The 27125-nt window shown below is 45.2% G+C and overlaps 1 protein-coding gene across 3 annotated transcripts in view; it reads right to left on the minus strand.

Moving 5' to 3' along the window:
• PCSK4 (proprotein convertase subtilisin/kexin type 4) overlaps window positions 1-27125 on the minus strand; it is a 300032-nt gene that overhangs the window by 154790 nt on the left and 118117 nt on the right. For 2 of the 3 annotated variants that reach the window (XM_063914303.1, XM_063914302.1), the window contains 2 exons: window positions 19117-19212; window positions 14309-14437 (listed from right to left, as the gene is read on the minus strand). In XM_063914303.1, the coding sequence (XP_063770373.1) occupies window positions 14309-14437; window positions 19117-19212 (225 nt within the window). Of the gene's footprint in view, window positions 1-14308; window positions 14438-19105; window positions 19213-27125 lie in introns of those variants that run through there. The other variant, XM_063914304.1, reaches the window with a different exon arrangement.

Raw genomic sequence — 27125 nt, forward strand, 5'->3', positions numbered from 1 at the left:
GTATAGACGGATCCGCAGGAGCTTAGGCACACTATAAAGACTTAAACTGGGTGTGAACTGGCTCCTCCCTCTATGCCCCTCCTCCAGACCTCAGTTAGAAAAAGTTAGAAAACTGTGCCCAGGAGAGATGGACAATTTCGAGGAAAGAATTTATTGTTATAAACACGGTAAGTGTCATACCAGCTCACACCTCAAACACACCGTAGAACGTGGCATTCAGTAGAATACCAGCCAACGGCATGAACAAAACACAGCCACATGCTGAGAGAATATGTAACACAACCCGTGTGTCCACAGAAGCAAAAATACGACCCCACATGCTATGTCATGAACAACGGTAGCAACCGCCAGACAGAGAAGACACACCACCAGGGTGTAACCAAAAGCAATAACTGCAGACACCGTACGCACTGGGACGGGCGCCCAGCATCCTCTACGGACTAAGAGAAAAGGATTTACCGGTAGGTACCAAAATCCTATTTTCTCATACGTCCTAGAGGATGCTGGGGATTCCAAAAGGACCATGGGGTTTATACCAAAGCTCCAAAACAGGCGGGAGAGTGCGGACGACTCTGCAGCACCGAATGAGCAAACATAAGGTCCCCAAAAATCAGGGTATCAAACTTGTAGAGCACCGCAAAAGCGTTTGACCCCGACCAAGAATCCGCTCGGCAAAGTTGAACCGCCGAGACTCCTCGGGCGTTCGCCCAAGAAAAACCCATCTTCCCAAAAGAAGGAACCTCCACCGACTTCGGTGACGGCAAAGCAGCCTTAGAACAAACATGCCAAACCGCATCACAGATCCAGCATGTAACAAACTGCATAACGCAGTCTCCCAAAGTAAGCTGGGAACATACCAGACAAACAGGGCCTCTGTTTCTCCAAACTGAGCCAAATTGATGACCTACATACTCAAATCCCTGGCTAGATCAAGGGAATTTGAACCAGCTAATGCCTAAGTAACCCCCGGCATCAAAATAGGCCGATTTCTGCGAAACCCAGAAACCACTCTTGGTAGAACTACCAACCGAGTACTCAATTTCTCTCTATCCACCTGAACGATCAAACAAGGCTCTTGTGAGACAAAACCACCACTTCCGACACCCGCCTTGCGGACGTCAATGTCAATAGCCTGACCACTTTCCAAAAGAGAAATTTCGTAAAGAAACTTATTAGGCTTGCCTCCACATTGGCTTGTAAAGGATGGATAAGCACGACCTAGCTGAAAGTCCTCCATAGGAGCCTTCCTGGATACACACCGAGACACATAATTACTCCAGCAACGGTGGTAACGCTGTGCCTTCCGTTCTTTCCTAGCCTGAAGAATTGAAGAAACGACTTCACTGGGAACACCCATTCGGCTTAGGATACGACATTCAACCGCCCCGCCGTTAGACGCAGCCGCGGTAAGTCCTGATACACGCCCCGATCTTGTTGTAACATTATCTCACGTAAAGGAAGAGGGCAATAATTTTCTATGAGTAAACCATGAAAAACTGGATAGCCAACCCTCGCTGGTTAGTCCGGATTTCAGAGGATCATCGGAACCTTCGATCATCTTACGCTTACCACTGTCAGAAAGGTGAAAGCAGAGAGGCCACCTAGACCGACTAAAAACACCCACGGTGTCACGAGGATGTCCGCTGCTATATCCTGAGTGTCCCTTAACCTGGAACAATCTCCTCGAGGCCTCTCGTTGAGGCGAGACGCCAACATGTCCAATTGCGACACTCCAGAAAGACTTGTCACGTCTGGGAAAGCTTCTCGATGATGACAGTATTTTTCCCGGCTGGATATAGTGTCCGCAAAGGAAATCTATTTCTCCGTCGTTTACCTCCGGAACGAAGACTGCTAACATAGCGTTTACCAGACTTCCCACTCAACTGCAAACTGTGCATCTTCTGCCATTTCCGCTTTTTCCTTGTTGCGCCCTAGCGGCTTACTTACGCCATTGCGGACAAGTCTTCTGGCAGAATTAACACGGGTAGAACACGAAGAATACGTTCGTCTAAAATAGCTCTTAATTCAAGAAAGCTTACAGCAGACAAGTTTCCCAACTTGACCTCATCCTCTGGAAATATGTCCCTTGCAAAGGACTGCTCCCCAGCTTCGGAGATCTATATGCACGGACACCAGGATCTAAAGCTGGATCCCTAACCTTCATTCCTCTAGAAGGAAAGAACCGAGCAGACACCACAGGAGCGATGTCCTGGCCGTTTTGATTATATTCCGGTGCATGCGCAGGTGAGACCCGGACCACATTTCCAACTGGTCCCATGAAAACCACTCTGGTATTAGACCTGCTCACCGAAAAAGGCCTCTTATACCGCATCCATCTGTCTTATTAATGGAACCTATTGATGAGGTGTCACCTCAAAGCCGATCCAACTCTGGATCCTCAGACCTCTTTCCACAGGAAAAACACCGAACCTTAACCGGTCAGTATCTACTCTGAAACCCACTTCTGACATCTATGTCGTTGGGAACAACAGGCCAATTCCTGCGCCGAAGAACAGTCAGAGATAAACCACGATATTCCCCTTTTTACAGGGACAACCAGACAATGTCCTGAACGTGACGCACCTCTGTATAGCGTCGCGTGTTACCTCCCCTTCCATAGGGGAGAGGCAAGATCTATTAGAAAAAACAGTAAGGGGAAACAACCGTAACTCAGAGTGTTCCCCTTCGGCATCTATAAATAACTCACAGGTCCTAGTCTATTCTCGGAATAACTGAAAATTAGTAGACCAGCCAGATAGACTCAGCGACAGTGATGGATATAGTGGAAACAGAAAACGACATCCACTTCTGCTAACCTAACAAGGCTGCAGAACTCTTACCTTTTCACCTTCCATTGTCTACGCAGAAAAGGAAAAAAGAGCGGCATCGAACCGGTGAAACACGACTGCATCCCACAAAAGAATGCATCACCAACCGTTTCGAAGGAGGCTAACTCACGAAGTTAGACTTACCATTGGTATCCGCCGAGACTGACTGACCATAGGCCATACCAAACAGCTGTATACCTGCCACCGGCCTCTCCTGGAGACATCCTCCGCATTTTTCCGGTCACACCTCCTGCTGTCACGTGGCAGCCTGCTGTAATGTTATACAGTAGAATAAACATAGGCAAGACCACCTACTCTGGGTAGGGTAATTCTATCGGATGTCTACCCGAACACCACACTCCCTCAAGTGCATACAATGCCAAAAAGGTCAAAGTATAGAAATAAAATTTCACTTAGCTGCCTGTGTATGATCCCTTGCGACCGGGCTCTGCGTCGACCAGGAGTTGACTGTCATGATTTTCTCTCCGCGTTGTGAAGAGAATATTCGGACTCCTTGAGAGGGTCCAACCCAACTCGTCACGGCCAATCTAGAGCTTAATCAACAGAGCGACCAGCACATAAGAATATCATTATTTCAGCATTCCTGGATATACATCATATAATACACAATAAAACACATATATCCTAACCCTGCATACATAAACCTATATCTACATAGTCTGGAATAAATCCGGCACTCTGTTAGTCAATGGTTAATTGCCTGTGTGCCTTTGCTGAATGGTATATTCATGCAATTGTTCAGAACAAGTTTTCTTCAGAACAGGCACGGCACTCCAGGACTTAGCAATGAAAAAAGTACTTTATATCAACACATGAAAACAATGTGTATACATCACCAAGCACGAGCCATCTTTACAATGCTGCATTTCGGGCCCCGCAGGGTCCCTTCGTCAGGTACATGCAAGTGCTGAAAATGAATGAAACAACAGACATATACTGGGTGATGATAATTAACTTACCTAAGTAGCCTCCCCATGTCGGCGTGTGCCACCTCCAGTGCGCGTGGAACTTCCGGTAAGCTGAGGGCGCCGTCCTGATGACATCATCAAGATGCTCAGTTGTCATGGCGACCCGGCTACGCCGTTCACTGTAGCGCTACTGTGGTCATCATAGCCTTACAGGGAGAAGCCACTGAATCTAAATACAAAAACAAACGAAACACAACTAAACAACTACAACACATATATATCTACAGTATTAATGACTTGTATATATATCGAGTAGCACCAATTTAACAAGCGCTGTCGATACTATAACAGTCAGGGTGACTACATTACTCCATAATAACCAATAAATATGTGTTTGAAAATAAGAATTTACTTACCGATAATTCTATTTCTCGGAGTCCGTAGTGGATGCTGGGGTTCCTGAAAGGACCATGGGGAATAGCGGCTCCGCAGGAGACAGGGCACAAAAGTAAAGCTTTCCGATCAGGTGGTGTGCACTGGCTCCTCCCCCTATGACCCTCCTCCAAGCCAGTTAGGTACTGTGCCCGGACGAGCGTACACAATAAGGGAGGAATTTTGAATCCCGGGTAAGACTCATACCAGCCACACCAATCACACCGTACAACTTGTGATCTAAACCCAGTTAACAGTATGATAACAGCGGAGCCTCTGAAAAGATGGCTCACAACAATAATAACCCGATTTTTGTAACTATGTACAAGTATTGCAGATAATCCGCACTTGGGATGGGCGCCCAGCATCCACTACGGACTCCGAGAAATAGAATTATCGGTAAGTAAATTCTTATTTTCTCTATCGTCCTAGTGGATGCTGGGGTTCCTGAAAGGACCATGGGGATTATACCAAAGCTCCCAAACGGGCGGGAGAGTGCGGATGACTCTGCAGCACCGAATGAGAGAACTCCAGGTCCTCCTTAGCCAGGGTATCAAATTTGTAGAATTTAGCAAACGTGTTTGCCCCTGACCAAGTAGCTGCTCGGCAAAGTTGTAAAGCCGAGACCCCTCGGGCAGCCGCCCAAGATGAGCCCACCTTCCTTGTGGAATGGGCATTTACATATTTTGGCTGTGGCAGGCCTGCCACAGAATGTGCAAACTGAATTGTATTACACATCCAACTAGCAATAGTCTGCTTAGAAGCAAGAGCACCCAGTTTGTTGGGTGCATACAGGATAACAGCAAGTCAGTTTTCCTGACTCCAGCCGTCCTGGAACATATTTTCAGGGCCCTGACAACATCTAGCAACTTGGAGTCCTCCAAGTCCCTAGTAGGTGCAAGGCACCACAATAAGCTGGTTCAGGTGAAACACTGACACCACCTTAGGGAGAGAACTGGGGACGAGTCCGCAGCTCTGCCCTGTCCGAATGGACAAACAGATATGGGCTTTTTTGAGAAAAAAACCACCAATTTGACACTCGCCTGGTCCAGGCCAGGGCCAAGAGCATGGTCACTTTTCATGTGAGATGCTTCAAATCCACAGATTTGACTGGTTTTAAACCAATGTGATTTGAGGAATCCCAGAACTACGTTGAGATCCCACAGTGCCACTGGAGGCACAAAAGGGGGTTGTATATGCAATACTCCCTTGACAAACTTCTGGACTTCAGGAACTGAAGCCAATTCTTTCTGGAAGAAAATCGACAGGGCCGAAATTTGAACCTTAATGGACCCCAATTTGAGGCCCATAGACACTCCTGTTTGCAGGAAATGCAGGAAACGACCGAGTTGAAATTTCTTTGTGGGGCCTTCCTGGCCTCACACCACGCAACATATTTTCGCCACATGTGGTGATAATGTTGTGCGGTCACCTCCTTTCTGGCTTTGACCAGGGTAGGAATGACCTCTTCCGGAATGCCTTTTTCCCTTAGGATCCGGCTTTCCACCGCCATGCCGACAAACGCAGCTGCGGTAAGTCTTGGAACAGACATGGTACTTGCTGAAGCAAGTCCCTTCTTAGCGGCAGAGGCCATAAGACCTCTGTAAGCATCTCTTGAAGTTCCGGGTACCAAGTCCTTCTTGGCCAATCCGGAGCCATGAGTATAGTTCTTACTCCTCTACGTCTTATAATTCTCAGCACCTTAGGTATGAGAAGCAGAGGAGGGAACACATACACCGACTGGTACACCCACGGTGTTACCAGAACGTCCACAGCTATTGCCTGAGGGTCTCTTGACCTGGCGCAATACCTGTCCCGTTTTTTGTTCAGACGGGACGCCATCATGTCCACCTTTGGTATTTCCCAACGGTTTACAATCATGTGGAAAAAACTTCCCGATGAAGTTTCCACTCTCCCGGGTGGAGGTCGTGCCTGCTGAGGAAGTCTGCTTCCCAGTTTCCATTCCCGGGATGAAACACTGCTGACAGTGCTATCACATGATTTTCCGCCCAGCGAAAAGTCCTTGCAGTTTTTGCCATTGCCCTCCTGCTTCTTGTGTCGCCCTGTCTGTTTACGTGGGCGACTGCCGTGATGTTTTTCCCACTGGATCAATACCGGCTGACCTTGAAGCAGAGGTCTTGCTAAGCTTAGAGCATTATAAATTTACCCTTAGCTCCAGTATATTTATGTGGAGAAAAGTCTCCAGACTTGATCACACTCCCTGGAAATTTTTTCCTTGTGTGACTGCTCCCCAGCCTCTCGGGCTGGGCTCCGTGGTCACCAGCATCCAATCCTGAATGCCGAATCTGCGGCCCTCTAGAAGATGAGCACTCTATAACCACCACAGGAGAGACACCCTTGTCCTTGGATATAGGGTTATCCGCTGATGCATCTGAAGATGCGATCCGGACCATTTGTCCAGCAGATCCCACTGAAAAGTTCTTGCGTGAAATCTGCCGAATGGAATTGCTTCGTAGGAAGCCACCATTTTTACCAGGACCCTTGCGCAATGATGCACTGTTTTTAGGAGGTTCCTGACTAGCTCGGATAACTCCCTGGCTTTCTCTTCCGGGAGAAACACCTTTTTCTGGACTGTGTCCAGAATCATCCCTAGGCACAGCAGACGTGTCGTCGGGATCAGCTGCGATTTTGGAATATTTAGAATCCACCCGTGCTGTTGTAGCAGTATCCTAGATAGTGCTACTCCGACCTCCAACTGTTCCCTGGACTATGCCCTTATCAGGAGATCGTCCAAGTAAGGGATAATTAAGACGCCTTTTCTTCGAAGAAGAATCATCATTTCGGCCATTACCTTGGTAAAGACCCGGGGTGCCGTGGACAATCCAAACGGCAGCGTCTGAAACTGATAGTGACAGTTCTGCACCACGAACCTGAGGTACCCTTAGTGAGAAGGGCAAATTTGGGACATAGAGGTAAGCATCCCTGATGTCCCGGGACACTATATAGTCCCCTTCTTCCTGGTTCGTTATCACTGCTCTGAGTGACTCCATCTTGATTTGAACCTTTGTAAGTGTTCAAAAAATTTTTTTTTTTTTTTTTTTTTTTAGAATAAGTCTCACCTAGCCTTCTGGCTTCAGTACCACAATATAGTGTGGAATAATACCCCTTTTCTTGTAGTAGGAGGGGTAATTTAATTATCACCTGCTGGGAATACAGCTTGTGAATTTTTTCCCATACTGCCTCCTTGTCGGAGGGAGACCTTGGTAAAGCAGACTTCAGGAGCCTGCGAAGGGGAAACGTCTCGACATTCCAATCTGTACCCCTGGGATACTACTTGTAGGATCCAGGGGTCCTGTACGGTCTCAGCGCCATGCTGAGAACTTGTCAGAAGCGGTGGAACGCTTCTGTTCCTGGGAATGGGCTGCCTGCTGCAGTCTTCTTCCCTTTCCTCTATCCCTGGGCAGATATGATCTTATAGGGACGAAAGGACTGAGGCTGAAAAGACGGTGTCTTTTTCTGCAGAGATGTGACTTAGGGTAAAAACGGTGGATTTTCCAGCAGTTGCCGTGGCCACCAGGTCCGATGGACCGACCCCAAATAACTCCTCTTCCTTTATACGGCAATACACCTTTGTGCCGTTTGGAATCTGCATCACCTGACCACTGTCGTGTCCATAACATCTTCTGGCAGTTATGGACATCGCATTTACTCTTGATGCCAGAGTGCAAATATCCCTCTGTGCATCTCGCATATATAGAAATGCAACCTTTAAATGCTCTATAGTCAATAAAATACTGTCCCTGTCAAGGGTATCAATATTTTTAGTCAGGGAATCCGACCAAGCCACCCCAGCTCTGCACATCCAGGCTGAGGCGATCGCTGGTCGCAGTATAACACCAGTATGTGTGTATATACTTTTTATGATATTTTCCAGCCTCCTGTCAGCTGGTCCTTGAGGACGGCCCTATCTATAGACGGTACCGCCACTTGTTTTGATAAGCGTGTGAGCGCCTTATCCACCCTAAGGGGTGTTTCCCAACGCGCCCTAACTTCTGGCGGGAAAGGGTATACCGCCCATAATTTTCTATCGGGGGGAACCCACGCATCATCACACACTTTATTTAATTTATCTGATTCAGGAAAAACTATGGTAGTTTTTTCACATCCCACATAATACCCTCTTTTGTGGTACTTGTAGTATCAGAAATATGTAACACCTCCTTCATTGCCTTTAACGTGTGGCCCTAATAAGGAATACGTTTGTTTATTCACCGTCGACACTGGATTCAGTGTCCCTGTCTGTGTCTGTGTCGACCGACTAAAGTAAACGGGCGTTTTAAAACCCCTGACGGTGTTTTTGAGACGTCTGGACCGGTACTAATTGTTTGTCGGCCGTCTCATGTCGTCAACCGACCTTGCAGCGTGTTGACATTATCACGTAATTCCCTAAATAAGCCATCCATTCCGGTGTCGACTCCCTAGAGAGTGACATCACCATTACAGGCAATTGCTCCGCCTCCTCACCAACATCGTCCTCCTACATGTCGACACACACGTACCGACACACAGCACACACACAGGGAATGCTCTGATAGAGGACAGGACCCACTAGCCCTTTGGAGAGACAGAGGGAGAGTTTGCCAGCACACACCAAAAACGCTATAATTATATAGGGACAACCTTATATAAGTGTTTTCCCTTATAGCATCTTTTTTATATATTTCTAACGCCAAATTAGTGCCCCCCCTCTCTGTTTTAACCCTGTTTCTGTAGTGCAGTGCAGGGGAGAGCCTGGGAGCCTTCCCTCCAGCCTTTCTGTGAGGGAAAATGGCGCTGTGTGCTGAGGAGATAGGCCCCGCCCCTTTTTCGGCGGCCTCGTCTCCCGCTCTTAACGGATTCTGGCAGGGGTTAAATATCTCCATATAGCCTCCGGAGGCTATATGTGAGGTATTTTTATCCAAAATAGGTATTCATTTGCCTCCCAGGGCGCCCCCCTCCCAGCGCCCTGCACCCTCAGTGACTGCCGTGTGAAGTGTGCTGAGAGGAAAATGGCGCACAGCTGCAGTGCTGTGCGCTACCTTTAGAAGACTGAGGAGTCTTCTGCCGCCGATTCTGGACCTCTTCTTACTTCAGCATCTGCAAGGGGGCCGGCGGCAAGGCTCCGGTGACCATCCAGGCTGTACCTGTGATCGTCCCTCTGGAGCTGATGTCCAGTAGCCAAGAAGCCAATCCATCCTGCACGCAGGTGAGTTCACTTCTTCTCCCCTAAGTCCCTCGTTGCAGTGATCCTGTTGCCAGCAGGACTCACTGTAAAATAAAAAACCTAAGCTAAACTTTTTCTAAGCAGCTCTTTAGGAGAGCCACCTAGATTGCACCCTTCTCGGCCGGGCACAAAAATCTAACTGGCTTGGAGGAGGGTCATAGGGGGAGGAGCCAGTGCACACCACCTGATCGGAAAGCTTTACTTTTGTGCCCTGTCTCCTGCGGAGCCGCTATTCCCCATGGTCCTTTCAGGAACCCCAGCATCCACTAGGACGATAGAGAAAAAACAATACAAAACTGAAAACAAAAAAGGAAGAAAAATATGTGTTACAGAAATATGAGCAGACTGTATATAACTCTAATAATATATAAGGGTAAATAAAAGGATAAAAGAATGAAAAAAGAAAAAGAAACAGCAGGGATGAAAAAAGGAACATCAACAAAAGCAATACAAATGTAAATATACCAATATAGCCTATGTATAACAGTTAATTAGAACGGAGGGCATTCCAATTAATTTTTTCATTCAAGCCATGTGGTTGTAAACTATTGAGTTGATAGAATTCTTACATTACACAGATTAGAAGCAAAATGGATCATGAAGCTCAATAGTTTACAACCACATGGCTTGAATGAAAAAATTAATTGGAATGCCCTCCGTTCTAATTAACTGTTATACATAGGCTGTATTGGTATATTTACATTTGTATTGCTTTTGTTGATATTCCTTTTTTCATCCCTGCTGTTTCTTTTTCTCATTCTTTTATCCTTTTATTTACCCTTATATATTATTAGTTATATACAGTCTGCTCATATTTCTGTAACACATATTTTTCTTCCTTTTTTGTTTTCAGTTTTGTATTGTTTTTTCAAACACATATTTATTGGTTATTTTGGAGTAATGTAGTCACCCTGACTGTTATAGTATCGACAGCGCTTGTTAAATTGGTGCTACTCGATATATATACAAGTCATTAATACTGTAGATATATATGTGTTGTAGTTGTTTAGTTGTGTTTCGTTTGTTTTTGTATTTAGATTCAGTGGCTTCTCCCTGTAAGGCTATGATGACCACAGTAGCGCTACAGTGAACGGCGTAGCCGGGTCGCCATGACAACTGAGCATCTTGATGATGTCATCAGGACGGCGCCCTCAGCTTACCGGAAGTTCCACGCGCTCTGGAGGTGGCACACGCCGACATGGGGAGGCTACTTAGGTAAGTTAATTATCATCACCCAGTATATGTCTGTTGTTTCATTCATTTTCAGCACTTGCATGTACCTGACGAAGGGACCCTGCGGGGCCCGAAATGCAGCATTGTAAAGATTGCTCGTGCTTGGTGATGTATACACATTGTTTTCATGTGTTGATATAAAGTACTTTTTTCATTGCTAAGTCCTGGAGTGCCGTGCCTGTTCTGAAGAAAACTTGTTCTGAACAATTGCATGCCTATATCTACATATATATACATATAGATATAACGTATACGCAAGTGGATTGTCCCGACCTATCAGGTCCCTATAGACAGTAATGTGTTGTGAATGTGTACGACCATGTACTGACATGCCCCCTAAGTGGATCTACCAGGAACGTTATGGTCGACAGAAACTAAGTAAATGTCGACAGCCAGGAACAGTAATCGGGTAAAAATAATAGTAACCTTGGAAACCCCGAAGGGTCTGAGGGAAGCAACGAATACAATTTCAATAACACTCCCCCCACATATATCCAGAATTATAAGGGCATAACAGCCTATTAACGTTTTTACCCCTGAGGTTACCGTTGATGCCGGCCGGGCATCCCCCAACAACTGTGTCTCCCTTAGCGTGTTTACTGTTTTAAGTACACAAACGCCAATTTACTAATACTTAATTTCCCGAATCAAGTACCATGCGCCGGCGAAGCTGACAGTTATTCCCACAGCAGCTTGTGACAAAGCCTTCACACCTGTCGACATGTCGACTAACCGATAGTGGGAAAACAAACAGGGAAACAGTGCATTTATGCATTACAAGGATTCTGCGTCCATTATCAATCCTAATGCCATATGACACCCATATAGCATTAAAACACTGTGCCCTCCTTCCTTCTTAGTTCACAGCAAGTTCCGGTGGGGGACTTAGGAAAATGGCGCTGAACCCTCTGTGAGGGCTAAGCTCCGCCCCTTCCCGGCGCGCTTAAGCCCGCTCGAATATAAATATATATCTATAACCCTATATTGAGCCGAGGGACCCTAAACACAGGGATTTTTTACATCTGAGGGGGGCAACATAACATCCAAACACTATGTCCCCCACTTTGTTTGTGCTTGGCGGGGACAGCAGGGAAAATGGCGCTGACTCCGTGTGTGAGGCTAAGCTCCGCCCCTCTCGGCGTGCTATAGCCCCCCTGCATTTCTAAAACACAATCAGGTCGAGTCTCAATATAGGTTAAAACACTTTATTTACCCAGATCAATGCTGCTCAGGGCGCCCCCCTGCGCGCCCTGCACCCCAGGCAACCGATCGGCATGTGGGAGCCCCGGAGCGTCGCGCACCCGCCGCTCTCATGGCGGGTCATCGTGTGCGGCGCCCGGGAGCTCTAAGCTCCACATATCTATGCTGCCCAGGGCGCCACCCACTCCCCGGCGCCCTGCACCCCTGGCGGCCGGCGGGGAAGAATGGCGCATGGTGCGCTATAACACGCCTGCGGGGGTCTGTATACGGAGCCCCCGGCAGCGCGAGTAGTAAAACTGAGCATAAACTAACTCGCTGCCCAGGGCGCTCCCCCCCCCCCCCGCGCCCTGCACCCGTATAAGCGGTGGCGGGGAAATCGTTAAAATATGCTGGCCGGGGTAACGATTTTGCACATTAAGAAAACTAGTAACCTGCTGCCCAGGGCGCTCCCCCCCCAGCGCCCTGCACCCTGTGAGTGCCGTGGTGTGTGGGAGCATGGAGCGCAGCACTACCACTGTACCTCCGTTACTGAAGTCTTCTGCCGTCTGAAGTCTTCTTTTCTTCCAATACTCACCCGGCTTCTTTCTTCTGGCTTCTGTGAGGGGGTGACAGCGCGTGGCTCCGGGAACAAGCAGCGAGGCGCACCAAGTGATCGAACCCTCTGGAGCTAATGGTGTCCAGTAGCCGAGAAGCAGAGCCTTGAAACTCACAGAAGTAGGTCTGCTTCTCTCCCCTCACTCCCACGCTGCAGGGAGCCTGTAGCCAGCAGGTCTACCTGAAAATAAAAAACCTAACAAAGTCTTTCAGAGAAACTCGGGAGAGCTCCCCTAGTGTGTGACCCATCACTCCTGGGCACAAAGTCTAACTGAGGTCTGGAGGAGGGGCATAGAGGGAGGAGCCAGTTCACACCCAGTTTAAGTCTTTATAGTGTGCCCAAGCTCCTGCGGATCCGTCCATACCCCATGGTCCTTTTGGAATCCCCAGCATCCTCTAGGACGTATGAGAAAATAGTTAAAAAAAAAATGGAGAATTCTTTTAGCCTTGCCTAAAAACTTGCCTAATTCTGTGATTGGGATAACATCATGCTTAGGGGTCAATTCATGAAGCAGTGAAAAGTGTGGAGAAGTGAGCCAGTGGAGAAGTTGCCCATGGCAACCAATCAGCATTGAAGTAACATTTATAATTTGCATACTATACAATTGTATGGAGCAGCTGATTGGTTGCCATGGGCAACTTCTCCACAGGCTCACTTCTCCACTCTTTTCACTGCTTTATGAATAGACCATTTAATTTCTAATTTTTAAATATGGCTTTAAAGAAGATTTCCTTTCCATCACATCAGTTATTAAATACCTACAGGGTATTTACTACAATTAGACTACAAGACGACTTTAAAATCTGCAGCTGGTGTTCACCAGCTTCGGTTCTGTGGACACAATAAAATATGCCACAATATGTACTCTCTCCCACTTGACTCTAGCCAATCCCCCATCCCCACCCTTTCCAAGGAAATTACAGATGTAGAATTTAGTTACTGTTATGAAGACTTGCTTACATGCACTGATGTCTGCTCCTGGACTTTCTTTTACTGTTGCTCTTTTAACTGAGTAACTGCTACAACATAGATTAATGCTAGACTAAGCAAATATTTTAGGTATATTTCAGGACACTAAAGACCATACAAATTATTGAAATTCAATATATTATCACAAGTATTTTAGTAGTTACAATCTGTAATTAAAAAATCGGCATCTGAAGAACATAATAATATAATATGAAATATACTATGTGTAAGCACCACTAACGCAGTCTAGAATAGATGCATAAGAGGAGTTTATCCAGAACAATCCTTTAAACCTGCACCGACAACCTAATGAATAAACATTTTCATTCATTTTTTTTAAATTCACTGTATTAATATGGCTGCAGAATGAGCCAATCAGTTGCTACAATGTCCATAATTGTGACATCTGATTGATCAAACAACTTACATCGCCTAATTTTAGGCCATGGTTGTTCAACAGTGGTGTGGGTTAGGGACCATTTCGCTTCACATGGGGATTAACTTTCAAGTGAGGATTAAATACTAATTTTAAATAAATAAATTAAATAAAAATGCTTTTATTGATCACTTTAATCAACAAAATTATTATCTTAATGGACCCTCCTGACCCTTGGTCAACATTGCTGTGTGACCATATAATACAACCCATTAAGAACCTTCGCAATCTGGTTGGACCATTATGCAATAGGTAGCATCTATCCTTGTGTATCAATGCCTATAGATTGTAAGCTTGCAAGCAGTGTCGTCCTACCTCTATGTCGGTCTGTTATTGCCCAGTTTTGTTCTATTACTGTTGTTCCAATTGTAAAGCGCAATGCAATATGCTGTGTTATAGAAGAAACTGTTTATAAATAAATAATGCTCTATTAGCAACTTTAAACATATAAATATTCCGTACAAAATTTGCTGCCAGATCTGGGTGATCTTTTTCAAGGCCATCATCAAGGATTGTCACCACCACACCTTGTCCTGTGAAGCCGTGACCCCAAGCTGTCAGCAAGTTCAAGTCAGGATTGACATCATTGTTCTGCAAAGCAAACAGAGAATGTGTCATGTGTAAGTCAGGAATGCAGGACAGTATTAATAACTTGTGAAAAGGTTTAATTATTATTTCAAGGGATTAAATTTCAACTATGCTGGCTCTAAAATCCATTTTCACCAGGTCTGACATACTTATTACCAACAAAAGACAAAACGGTTCTTTTATATTAATCATTACTGTAGTGAAAAAGTTTCCAAAAATATCATGTGGTTTTCTTTCTTTCACCAGACTGAAGAGCAAAAAATTTTTGATACCCTTTGTCAATTTGGTGCATTAATATCACCAAAATGAATCAGGGCCAATATAGCAATCTTGATGGTTATTAAGACAAATTTATAAGCAAACAGTTAATTAGCAAGTCAATTGACAATGAACTCATTAGTACTGAACAGAACAAATGTGTACAAGGTTAAATATGGGGAAAAGGTACCCGTATAAGCTCCAATATTAAAAAGAACTGATATACATTCCTTATACGTTGTTGAATTACGTCCCTGTTCTTTATGTCCGTCTCAAAATCACATTAGCACCGACGTTCTTACATTTGGCAGAGATAAATCTACTGTATATGTTTATAGGTATGGACCACATGCCGGTGATAGCCCAGGTCGACAAAGACGACCAGAAACCGTTATTGACAAATAGATAGCATTCTGTTGAACACTGCAGAAATTGAGTGAAGTATACAAGGCAAGTATACACCGGCATCAAGAATGGGTGCACCATCGCCGTGCCAGAATCCAGACAGCCGGGACGCCACACGCAGGGGGTGGGGGTAGGTTTAGGCTGTGCTCCGCGGGGTTAGGCTGCGGGGAGGCGGGGGGCGGTGGTATTTGAGTTAGGCACCCCCCTCGGAGAGTTAAGCTACAGGGGAGGGGGTTAGGTTTAGGCTGCGGGTATGGAGGGTTATGGTTAGGGGGGTTGGGAGAGGGGAAAACACCCCTTACTCACCCGGGGTGGCTTTTTAAGTCAGCGGGATCCTGGAGTCTGAGTCTTGAATGCCGCGATCCTGTGCTCTCATACTGATCCCGTATACAAAATGTGTTATGCCCCATTCGAGAGGAGATAAATAATGGGTCTAAGACCCAGATCAGCCATCATAAAGAAAAGAAAAAGTTGCCAGGCTTATTTATAGATCAGTTTTAGGAATGCATTTCAGCATTTTTCTAAGTGTTATTGGAAGTGGCAGAACCTCCAACAACATCTAATGAGTTACTGTTTGTCAAGTGTCATTACCAATACTATTATAAACCACATGGACGTAACTAGGTGTTTGCAGTGCATATGGACTGTGAGCGCAGCACATCGGGAAACACTGGCAGTTCTGTGCTGCGATGTGTGGCGGCGGTATGTAGGCACAGCGCCCGATTGACGACCTGTGCTCAGACTGCTGCAGCACTTGCCGCTGGCTGTTGTAGACATTGTAGCAGGCACAGCACTGGGCAGTAAAAGGCTTTGTTCCACCCCCCCCCCCCCCCCCCCCATGTGCTCTGTCCCACCTCCTGCATTGTGAGATGGGACTTCCTGCTTAGAGGCTGCTGCCTGCTGATCTGAAGGCTTGTTAAAAAGTCACACCCACACCCCTACCTCACTGACACTACACCCTGCTCTTACACACACCTCATTGATCCTACACCCTGCTTTTACATACACACACACACCTCACTGACACTACACCCTGCTCTTACACACACACACACCTCACTGACACTACACCCTGCTCTTTTACATACACACACACACACACCTCACTGATACTACACCCTGCTCTTTTACAAACAAACACACACACACACACACACACACACACACACCTCACTGATACTACACCCTGCTCTCTCTCTTACACACACACACACACACACACACACACACACACACACACACACACACACACACACACATTAGATTAATGGATTGTGGACATTTAAAAGCAAGTTGTAGCAAATTTTATGATTGTAATACATTACAATTTCTCACTTTTTTGGAGCCAGATTACTGGAATATTGAAGAAGTAATAGCTCCATGGAAAGCAGCTGAAGAGCAATTGCATGTATTTAATACATATTTCAATTACCAAATTGATATGAATGAGTATAGAGATTTTGTGGAAAATGTTTTAAAAAAAACTACCAGAACTACCTGAAAGTGTTCAAAGAGCTAAAAATATTGTCCGAACAATTGCTGTAAATTCAGCAGAAGCAGAAAGGGTTTTTTCAAAGATGAACATTTTATATGTTCTGAGAAGAGAAGTCGCCTAACTGTTTCCAATATATCAAACATAATGATTATCAGTCTAATCGGCCTACCGCTAAAGGAATGGAATCCTACTCCTACAGTGCAAAGATGGTTAAGGGTAAATCACACAGCTGATGATGCTCGGATAAAAGCAAAGAATATTGCAAGTGAGGACGCCACTCAAACAGCAATATGGAAATATCTTCAATAACTGTTTGTCAGGTATTTAATATTAAAAAATCTTCCTTTAAACATAATCTAGTTGTCTGTACCTCTTTTACTGTTCTTATTGCAGTATTTAATGCGTGAATTATTAAACTACCTTTCGGTATATCTTTTGGTATAGTTAAAATGGTCATTAGGACATAGAACCTGTTGTTAATTTATTTGAATCCCACCACTGGTTATGCCCCTATATTATTTGTGCACGCCTTCGCCGCGCACTAGGTCTATTTTAAACTTGCTGGGAGAGGGGGCACCATTACTTTTTCTGGCACAGAGCACCAAAATGTCTTGTGACGGCACTGATAAACCATATTCCACACAGATCAATTTTGCAAAGGGACCATCTCCTGGAAAACGGTCAGATTCATAGTAAAGAACAGCAGAATTAAGTGGACTTGCAACTTTATGGATTCAACATATTTGCAGTGATTTTCTGCTGTACTGTTTAACATAACTGCTGAAATAATGCACAAATTACTGAAAGGTTGCACACATATAGCCTACTTACTATAAGGATGGCCTTTGTTTTACCTGAGTTTTGTTAGTTATTCATTCGCGTAAGGAGTACTGTATGTTTACTGTCTAGGCAGTGGAAATTATGAGAAAACTATTTTCAGTTGTGAAAACGGTCTGGTTTGCAGCAGTAGCTTGGAAAGCATACAGTATCACTAACAGAACTCAGACAAAAAATAGTCAAACCTTAAAATAGGTGGGATTCAAACAGAAACATTTATCAGAGATACCCACTAAGGTCTGGATTCAGTTAAGGGGGTACTCACGGAGCGATCGCTGCTTAAAATCTAAGCAATCTGACCAGATTGCTTAGATTTTAAACAGCGATCACGCCGTGTGTACCCCTCACAGCGATAGCGATGCGCATCGCTATCCCCCCCCCCCCCGTCTCCCCCCGCACGCTCAGCACACATCGCGCTGTGCTGAGCGGGGGGAGAGATGTGTGCTGAACGAACCGCTCAGCACACATCTCTCCCCAACTCGGCCCGTGAACACGGCCCTTTAGATGTCGTAATTAGCCACGGGCTAAATGGTCTGCCGGGGATATTCAAATAAACTGTGATAAGCTTGAAGGATGCACCTTACACATATTTCAGTTTGAGCCTGAGGGATGCTTCAACAAAAATCAGAGGTAAGTATCCTTATCGCTAGTACCACAAATGTGTTAACTCACAGCATACCAGTTAACAAGGGTTAGTGGCAAATTTACCACACGAGAAAAGAGGCTGTAATTGAATAGCGTCAGTCGTAAAAGCCTGAGACTGCCACCATTTCCCCCGCATAGTATATTATATATATTCCCCCGCATAGTATAATATATATATATATATACACACATACATACATACACAATATATATATATATATATATATATATATATATATACACACACACACACACACACACATACACACACACACACTCCTAAATGCAAACTCAATAAACTGATGGTTTAAATGACTTATCTTCAAAACAACTATGGAGGGGATTCAATTCCCCACAATTTTTTATACGATACTTTACAGCAATTTGTTTTTTTTTTGGGACTATCCAATTAGAGACCGTTTTTACCACACTAAAAATGATCAGTTTTTAAGTGAAAGGGGCACTTATCAGGGATTTTGTTTTACTTGCTTTCAGGCAGGTGAAAAAAAAAAAAAAAAAAAAATCACAGATAGTATGAACTTTGCTTTATATGGAAGCACATTTGACATAACCTTCCCACACAAGTTTGACAGGGGACTCACACCACTATTGTGTTCTGTTCAAGGTCCCTGCCCAATATCAAGAATTTAGCTTGTGGATTCCCCAAAAAAAGGGTTCAATTTATAAATCATGAGGTTACATTGTATTCTCTTAATATTGGCCGACATCTACAGTAGGTTTTATCCCAAGTACTGTACATTTTAGGTCAGCTTAAATTATTTAAGATATGTGCTGTGTTTTTGCTTTGTAGTTTTCAACTCTGTATAGTACAATAAAATAAAATAAGGGCACTTTTACGCAACAAGTATAGCAAAACTTACACAAGATTTCACTCATCAAAATTACAGTAGCACCCGATACCAATACTAATGTTCTTGTTGCTAAAACTGAAAAGGGTATGTGCAGTATTTGTATATATTACATCTGTAGATAAAACGGCAATCAAACATATTCCAAAAACTGGTTTATACCGTATTCATACCATGTACCACTGTTTACGGAACAAGGGATCTGTGGGCAACAAACTAAGCTGTCTTTTATTCCTTTTCTTCAGCGTTTGCTGCTCGAACCAGTGTACCTAGAGAGAGAAAAAGTCCATAAGGTGAAAATCCATCTAGAGACCAAGTTCCAATCTTGCCAATCTTTGTAAACAGCAAAGAACACATACAATGGGGCCTATTCAAATGCTGCAGGCGCGAAACCCCTGCTGGCTGTCTATATTAATGGGCGTCTACAGAGCTATTCAATTGTTGCTCCGATCATGCTTATTTTACCTGGCTGATAGCCCTGGGTTTAGCCACACAGCGGCTAAACCTGTCTAATGTTGCCGTCTGGGTATCTAAAAGTCCAGGATTGGGTGCCCAAACTACAATCTTCAAAACACACATTTTTTCTTGTACCTCTGAAGGCTGCAAGAAAAATTGCGTTTGGCATGGGTAATTGTCTCCTGATCAGAGTAACAATTGAATAGCTCCGATAGATGCCTATTACTATAGAGGGCCAGTAGGGGGCGTACTCTACATTAGAATCAGCCAAAATAACTGTGAAAGCAAAGAGAGATCAGGAGCAATAAGTAATAGCATAGCTCCCAACTTTCTAAAATTGGGAGGTGGGACACAGACGTGCGCCTAAGGCGCGTACCCGAAATTACAGGGTGTGGCCTCGTGGAACGTGCTGTGATCGCAGCCCACGCCCCCATTTTTGCAGATGTGGGAGCATGACCAGCGCCCTGTGAGCTGCTGGGCATGCCCCCAGACCTTCTCTCACGGTAAATAGATCCACAAATTATGTAAAGCACCTCAATTTTTTCCTGTATTAGACTGCAGAGTATATTATAATTATTCTGATAACAGTAGTGAAGTGCCCACCCATTTTTATATTGGATCGGGCATGATTAAAAAAAAAATTGTATTATTTGCATTACCTGATGTATCAATGTATTTTGTATTGAAAACATGTCTGTGGATGACAAATGGTTGGAAAGTTAATTGCTTTGCTGGGAGGTATTTATACACACCAGGAGTCCAGAGACAAAATGCTAATAGCCTTAGAATCCTGAATGGAAGAGTGATCAAGAGGTTGGGGTTTGCATATAACACAGCAGGGGTCAAACCAACGAACCCCTCAGAGACACTATGGCCAGAAGAGTGTGACCTGTTCTTCCTGAGTCAAGTTATAAATATTAGTCCAGGCTGATTACAAAACCAATTCCCTCCAACGTCAAACAAGCTATTAAAGTTAAGGGAATCCACCCCGCTAGAATGGATCAGAACCCCCAAAGTGTAATCTGAGATTCAATCAAATCTGGTTTTAGAAGGGTTAAAAATGAATCCCAGGGGGTTGAAGCTGCGTGTGAATTGCAGTAGGTTTAAATATGGGAAATTTTCTCTGCAAATTGTTCATTATCTTTGAGGTGGGTCAAGAAAGCAACTTGGTTCTATAATGATACCAGATTATGAAGAGAGGCCTCACTCAACCAGCGTAATCTACTGCAGGTGACTAGAACGTTATTTTTCTCCCTATTTTATTTCTAGAACTTGTAATTACTTGTGTGACTACTTAAACGATTATATTCTTGTAACCTTTCTTTCTCCGGCAGGGTCCACAGGTTATCCACAGGATAACAATGGGATATGATGGAGCGACAGCAGATTGGCACCAATCGACCAAAGCTTTCTGGCCTCCCAGGATGCAACCATATATCCCCGCCCACTGGCTCAGGCAAATCAGTTTTTTGTTTGGTGCGGCAGGAGCCGGACCATGGTCACAGGGCTGCTGTTTTTTTTTTTTTTTTTTTAACAGCCCTAAGCTTTCTTATATTATTTTTATAGTCTTAATAGTTTTTTTTTGTAGTGATCTTTCGAAACAGCGTCTTATACGCTTAGAAAGAGTTGCTCCAACAACTCTCCGCCGGGTCACAACAACACTTACCCACGAGTACAGTGCTGTTTCGGCGGGCGTCTGTGTCGGATATACTAGGAGGTCCAGCAGACGTTACCAGGCTGTGGCTGGACCACGGGGAGAAAGTAAGACATCGGTTCCGCTTAGCAGATGGAATATGGACACAGCCACACTGTAGGAGACTACTAAACAGTAGCTGACGCGGCTGCCACCGTGGGTGCACCAGCGCTAGGCCTTAGGGATCTTAGGCACCAGGAATAGCATGAGGCCGCGATCCCTAGGGTTGATGTCAGCAGGGGGAGTCAGATGCTCTCCTGGTCGCCCCTCCCCCCGGTTCATGGCCAGTTTCCGCCGAGTCTCCCGCCATGAACTGTTTCCTCGCTTCCGTCCCAGACGCTACCACGAGGGGACTCAGACGCAGCATAGGCGGCTGTGTGACCGACGCATCAGTGTTCACTGAGCGTCTGTGTTCACTATAGGTTCATGGAGCGGCAGTGTACACTAGTAGCGTCTGGATCCACTCAGCGTTCGCTAACGTATTGATCAATCCTGGAAGCAAGGTGAGTCTCCCTGTACCCCACTCTATTGAGTACGGGCTATACAGCACTAAAAATCTCTATCTACTTTTTTGAGTACGAATAGTAGATAAGTGCCTACTGCATATGAGTCTATACATTTACTGTGGTTTCTTTCGCATTGCGTCAGAATACGTTAGATCTGTTTAAACATGATTCAGTAATATGTTCTCCTACATACTTAAAAATGTGTTTGTAGTTGATGATGTGCTCATATGACCAATATATAACATGTGACTAGGGAGGCCAATCCCGGGCCATTTTTTTCAATCCCGGGTATCGGGATTGAAAAATGGTCAATCCCGGGATTGGCTTTCAACTGTTTCCGGCCATCCCCCACGTCCCTCCCCACCTGCCCTGCAGACATTAAAAAAAGTACAAACCTGCACAGCTGGGTATCTGGGTAGGAGGAGGCGGCGGGGTAGTGCAGGGGAGCCGGTGGTTGAGTGCAGGGAAGCCGGGAGGAGGCGGCGGGTAAGTGCAGGAGGAGCCGGCGGGTAAGTGTGGGGGAGTTGGGAGGAGGCAGCGGGTGAATACCGCCGTACCTCCTGCTCTGCGGCTGCTGACAGCGCAGCGTGACCTCACAGGCCCAGGTCACGCTGCGCAGGGGGAGCCGAGAGGAGGGAGCCGGGCAGCGTCTGAGCGTCCTGAGGACGCTCAACGCTGATCCCTCAATCCCCGGGATTGGAGCTTCCAATCCCGGGATCCCGCCGATCCCGATCCCGGGATTGGCCTCCCTACATGTGACTGACTGCTAGTGTGATTGCCGATTTTACTATATGTTGTCAGATGTTTTTTCTGATCCTCAATGCTGGTGCATGGGTAGGGTCAGATTGTATATCATTTTAGAAGGTTTAAAGTGATTACAGTCACAAATTGTGTAGTACACTGTGAAACTGCTGATTATTTATCATGCCTAAGAGCGGCAAAGGTGACGAAGGTACACTTACAGCAATACCAACACTCATATCATGTTTGTCTTGCAAAACTGTATTATCCTCTCAGGATCTGGTTCAGGATGCTTTATGTGTTAATTGTTCTGGCTTTCAGCAAAATACAAGGCAGATCCCTGTACAATGTCAGGTACAGATGGATCCACCTTGGGCTATGTTTGCACAGAACTTGTCCAGTATAGCTGAACGGATAATTCCTACAGCTTCTGTACCAGGAATGGGGTACACTATTAACCCATACATGCAGCTCCCTACCTACAGTACATAATTTCCCCCAGCAGCTTCTCAAATGAAATAAGCAGATAAACCCGATGGTAAGTAAATCTTCACCTTCACAGGCTACACATGAGGATTCATCGGAAGATGAAAGCTCAATTTACTCTACTTCGGCATACGAAAAGTAGGAAGAAGGTCTCAGCTCAGTGGATATAGCGGAGTTAATTAGAGCAATGAAAGCCATTCTATCCTTAGAAGATTCAGCAGAGCCTGTGTTAAAAACCAAGGCACCTGTGTTTAAATGTCCCAATACAGTTAAGACTGAGATTCCAGGGTCAGATCAGCTGACGGAAATCATGGAAGACGCTAGGGCTACACCCAATAAAAAAAATATAGAATTCCCCAAAAATGAGATTCCAATTATCCTTTTCCAGCTGGGGATCGTTTAAAAAGGGAGGTGGCTCCTCAAGTAGATACGCATGTGATTCGATTAGTGCGAAAATCTATATTGCCTTTGCCGTCAACATCATTAAATGATGTCACAGATAGGAGAGTGGATGGTTTTCTAAAAACCATATTTTCTCTGTCTGGAGCAGTCATAAGGCCAGACATGGCTTGATGGCAAAGGCAGTGGCTGCCTGGGCTGATGCACTGGAAGGGGATTTTTCGTTAGCTTCTAGAGAGCAAAAATCCCATATAACTCATATTAAACAGGCTGCAGTATTCTTGGAAGAAGCAGCATTAGATATGGGTACTATTGCTTCTAGGGCATCAGCCTCAACAATAGCTGCTCGCAGAGCAGTTTGGTTACGTACGTGGAAAGCTGATTCAGAATCTAAGAAGCTTTTGGAATCTTTGCCTTTTTCTGGAAATATTATTTTTGGTAAAGAATTGACAGATATTCTGGAGTCAGAAGCAGACTCCAAAAAGGTCAAGTTTCCTTCCACATAAAACTCCAAACCTAGAGGTCCGGCTTTCCGGCCCTTTCGGTCTCAAGAAAAAGCAAAGGGAAAAAGTGATTGCAAGCAGCCCCAATACAATAAGTTTGGTAAGTCAAAAAAGCATTGGGCTACCAGAGGGCCGGCTTCCAAACCAGAAGACAAGCCTCAGCCTGATGGTGCGGGCCTCCACCTGGGGGACCCCAGGGTAGGGGGCTGACTTCTTCAGTTTGCACAGATCTGGCAGCAGTGTACAACAGATGCCTGGGTGCAGGAAGCGGTATCTCTAGGTTATGTTTTTCCCTTCAAGAAGCATCCTCCTCGAAGCTTGTTCTGCACCAGCCCGTCTTGGGTAGAGACAAAGGCCAGGGCTTTGCAAGAAGCAGTTCATAAATTGCTTCAGTCAGGAGTAGTCATTCCAGTACCTCCTGCACAATGAGGACAGGGTTTTTACTCCAACCTGTTTTTGGTTAAATAGCCATATGGGTCATTTTGGCCCATTCTCAATCTCAAAATGCTAAACAAATACATTTGTGTACCGCGGTTTCACATGGAGGAGACGTTACGTTCCATAGTTTTGGCCATGGAGCCAGGGGATTATATGGTATCCCTGGATATTCAGGATGCTACCTACATGTTCCTATAGCACTGTCCCATCAGTGTTATCTCAGGTTCGCTATCCTCCAACAGCATTTTCAGTTCCAGGCCCTACCCTTTGGGTTAGCCACAGCCCCCAGAGTATTTACCAAGATTATGGTGGTTATGGTAGCTTATCTCCGCAAGCAGGAGATAAGAATTTTTCCATACCTTGAAGACCTTTTAATCCTAACACAGTCACAGGTCTGCAGAGGCATAGGTGGCTCATAAATTGGGCAAAATCATCTCTGGTTCCGTCACAACGGATGATTCACTTGGGGGATGTACTGGATTCAGGTCTGCAGAGAGTATTTTTACCTCGGAACAATATATCCAAGGTACAGTCAAGGATTCAGGACTTGTTACACAGTCAAACGGTATCCATTCATGCAGCAATGTGAGTGATGGGTTTGATGGTGTCAACATTCAACATGGTGGAGTATGCACAATTCCACTCAAGACTTCTGCAGTGTCTGATTCTTGCCAAATGGAATGGAGTACATTAGACAATAAAGAAACAGACTATTGTATTTTCAGTAAAAGTAAGAAAGTCATTAGCCTGGTGGCTACAAACATCCTAACTAGACAAGAGGAGACCCTTTTGGATATCAGATTGGGAGATCCTGACAACAGATACCAGTCTTCAGGGCTGGGGAGCAGTGTCCGGAAAATTGTGGTTCCAGGGACAATGGACCAAAGAAGAAAGTTGCCTGCCAATAAATCTGTTGGAACTTCGAGCCATATACATGGCACTGATTCAGGAAAAAGGACATTCTTCAAGGAAAACCAGTCCAGATCCTCTCGGACAATGCAACGGCAGTAGCGTACCTCAACCATCAGGAAGGAACTCACAGTCAAAAAGCAATGAAGGAGGTAAGTCACATATATAAGTGGGCAGAACTCCATCATCCAGCCTTGTCCACAGTGTTTGTTTTGGGAGTCCTAAACTGGGAAGCGGACTTTCTCAGTCGACACACCATTCAAGCAAGCGAATGGGCACTACACCCACAGGTCTTTCAGACTCTAGTAGACAAATGGGGGTTGCCAGAGATAGATCTCATGGCGTCCCGTCTGAACAACAAAGTGCTCGCATACGGGTCAAGAACAAAGGATCCCAGAGCGATCTTTGTGGATGCCTTGTCTGTGAGATGGGACTTTCATCTGGCTTATCTGTTTCCTCCGATCACCCTATTACCCAGGGTGGTGAGGAAAATAAAGCAAGCAAAAAGTGCCGTGATTCTAATAACTCCGGCTTGGCTCAGAAGACATTGGTACACAGATCTGCAGAGAATGTCGATGGATGCTCCATTTCTGCTCCCTCAACGTCCAGACCTACTGACGCAGGGTCCTTGCTATCACAGACATCTGGATTGGCTGTCTTTGACGGCGTGGCTCTTGAAACCTCTATCATGAAGTCAAGAGGATTTTCACAACAGGTAATTCAAACAATGCTCAGAGCAAGGGAACCCTCCTCAGCTCGTATTTATCACCAAATATGGCAAGCCTATATTCATTGGTGCAGTGAAAGAAATGTGGACCCGAAATCTTTCAGAGTTTCCAGGGTCTTAGCATTCCTTCAGACAGTAATGGATAAAGGTTTGAAGGTGGCTTCCTTGAGAGTGCAAGTATCGGCATTGACTGTATGGTTCCAAAAGAAAATTGCCAATTTACAGGATGTGCGTACTTTTTTCCAGGGAATGCTGCGCATTCAACCTCCTTTTGTTCCACCTACAGTACCGTGGGACTTATGTTTAGTCCTGAAAGCCCTTCAAGTTGCCCCATTAAATGGTTGACAAAAAAAGTGCTCTTTCTACTGACTATGGCATCAGCTAGAAGAGTATCAGATTTAGGGGCGCTGTCGTGTCCTTGTCCATTTCTGATTTTTTATCCAGATAAAGCAGTTCTCAGAACTAGGTCTGGATATCTTCCTAAATGCCACCTTAATGAAGAAATTGTAGTCCCGGCTTTTCGGGTATCGGGACTTTCTGCGGGAGATGCATCGCTGGACGTGGTCCGTGCATTAAGGATCTACGTGGATCGTACCAGTGCCATCAGAAAGACAGATTCTCTCTTCATTCTCTACGGATTTCACAAAAGAGGATGGTCTGCTACTAAACAGATGCTGGCAAGATGGCTTCGAATGACGATTTCAGAAGCATATTCTCAAGCTGATCTCCCTGTTCCGGCTAATGTCTCTGCTCACTCTACTCGTAAGGTAGGTCCTTCATGGGCAGCACAACATGGTGCTTCAGCAGAACAGATATGTAAGGCAGCCACATGGTCTTCCATTAACACATTCATTAGACATTATGCCTTGGATACTTTTGCCTCTCATGATGCTGAATTCGGGCATAAGGTTCTCCTGTCCAATCAGGAGCGTCCCCAACACTAAATTGCTTTGGGAAATCCCATTGTTATCCTCTGGATAACCTGTGGACCCTGCCGGAGAAATATACATTATGGTAAGAACTTACCGTTGATAACAGTATTTCTCTTAAGTCCACAGGATCCACTGGGATCCCACCCTGACGCACCTGATTTGAGGATCCTTCTACTCACTAACCTCTTCCTTCTTGTACGGAAGGGTGTGCATGTGTGTTCTTATCGCCTGCTTAGGGTTCTACATGATGCTCCTGCCTTGTGCTTTGGAATACAACTGATTTGACTGAGCCAGTGGGTGGGTATATATGGACGGGCCCGTTGCATCCTGGGAGGCCAGAAAGCTTTGATCGATTGGTGCCAATCCGCTGTCGCTCCATCATATACCATTGT

This window comes from Pseudophryne corroboree, chromosome 1 (genome assembly GCF_028390025.1).
Source record: "Pseudophryne corroboree isolate aPseCor3 chromosome 1, aPseCor3.hap2, whole genome shotgun sequence".
NCBI classification, from domain to species: Eukaryota; Metazoa; Chordata; class Amphibia; order Anura; family Myobatrachidae; genus Pseudophryne; species Pseudophryne corroboree.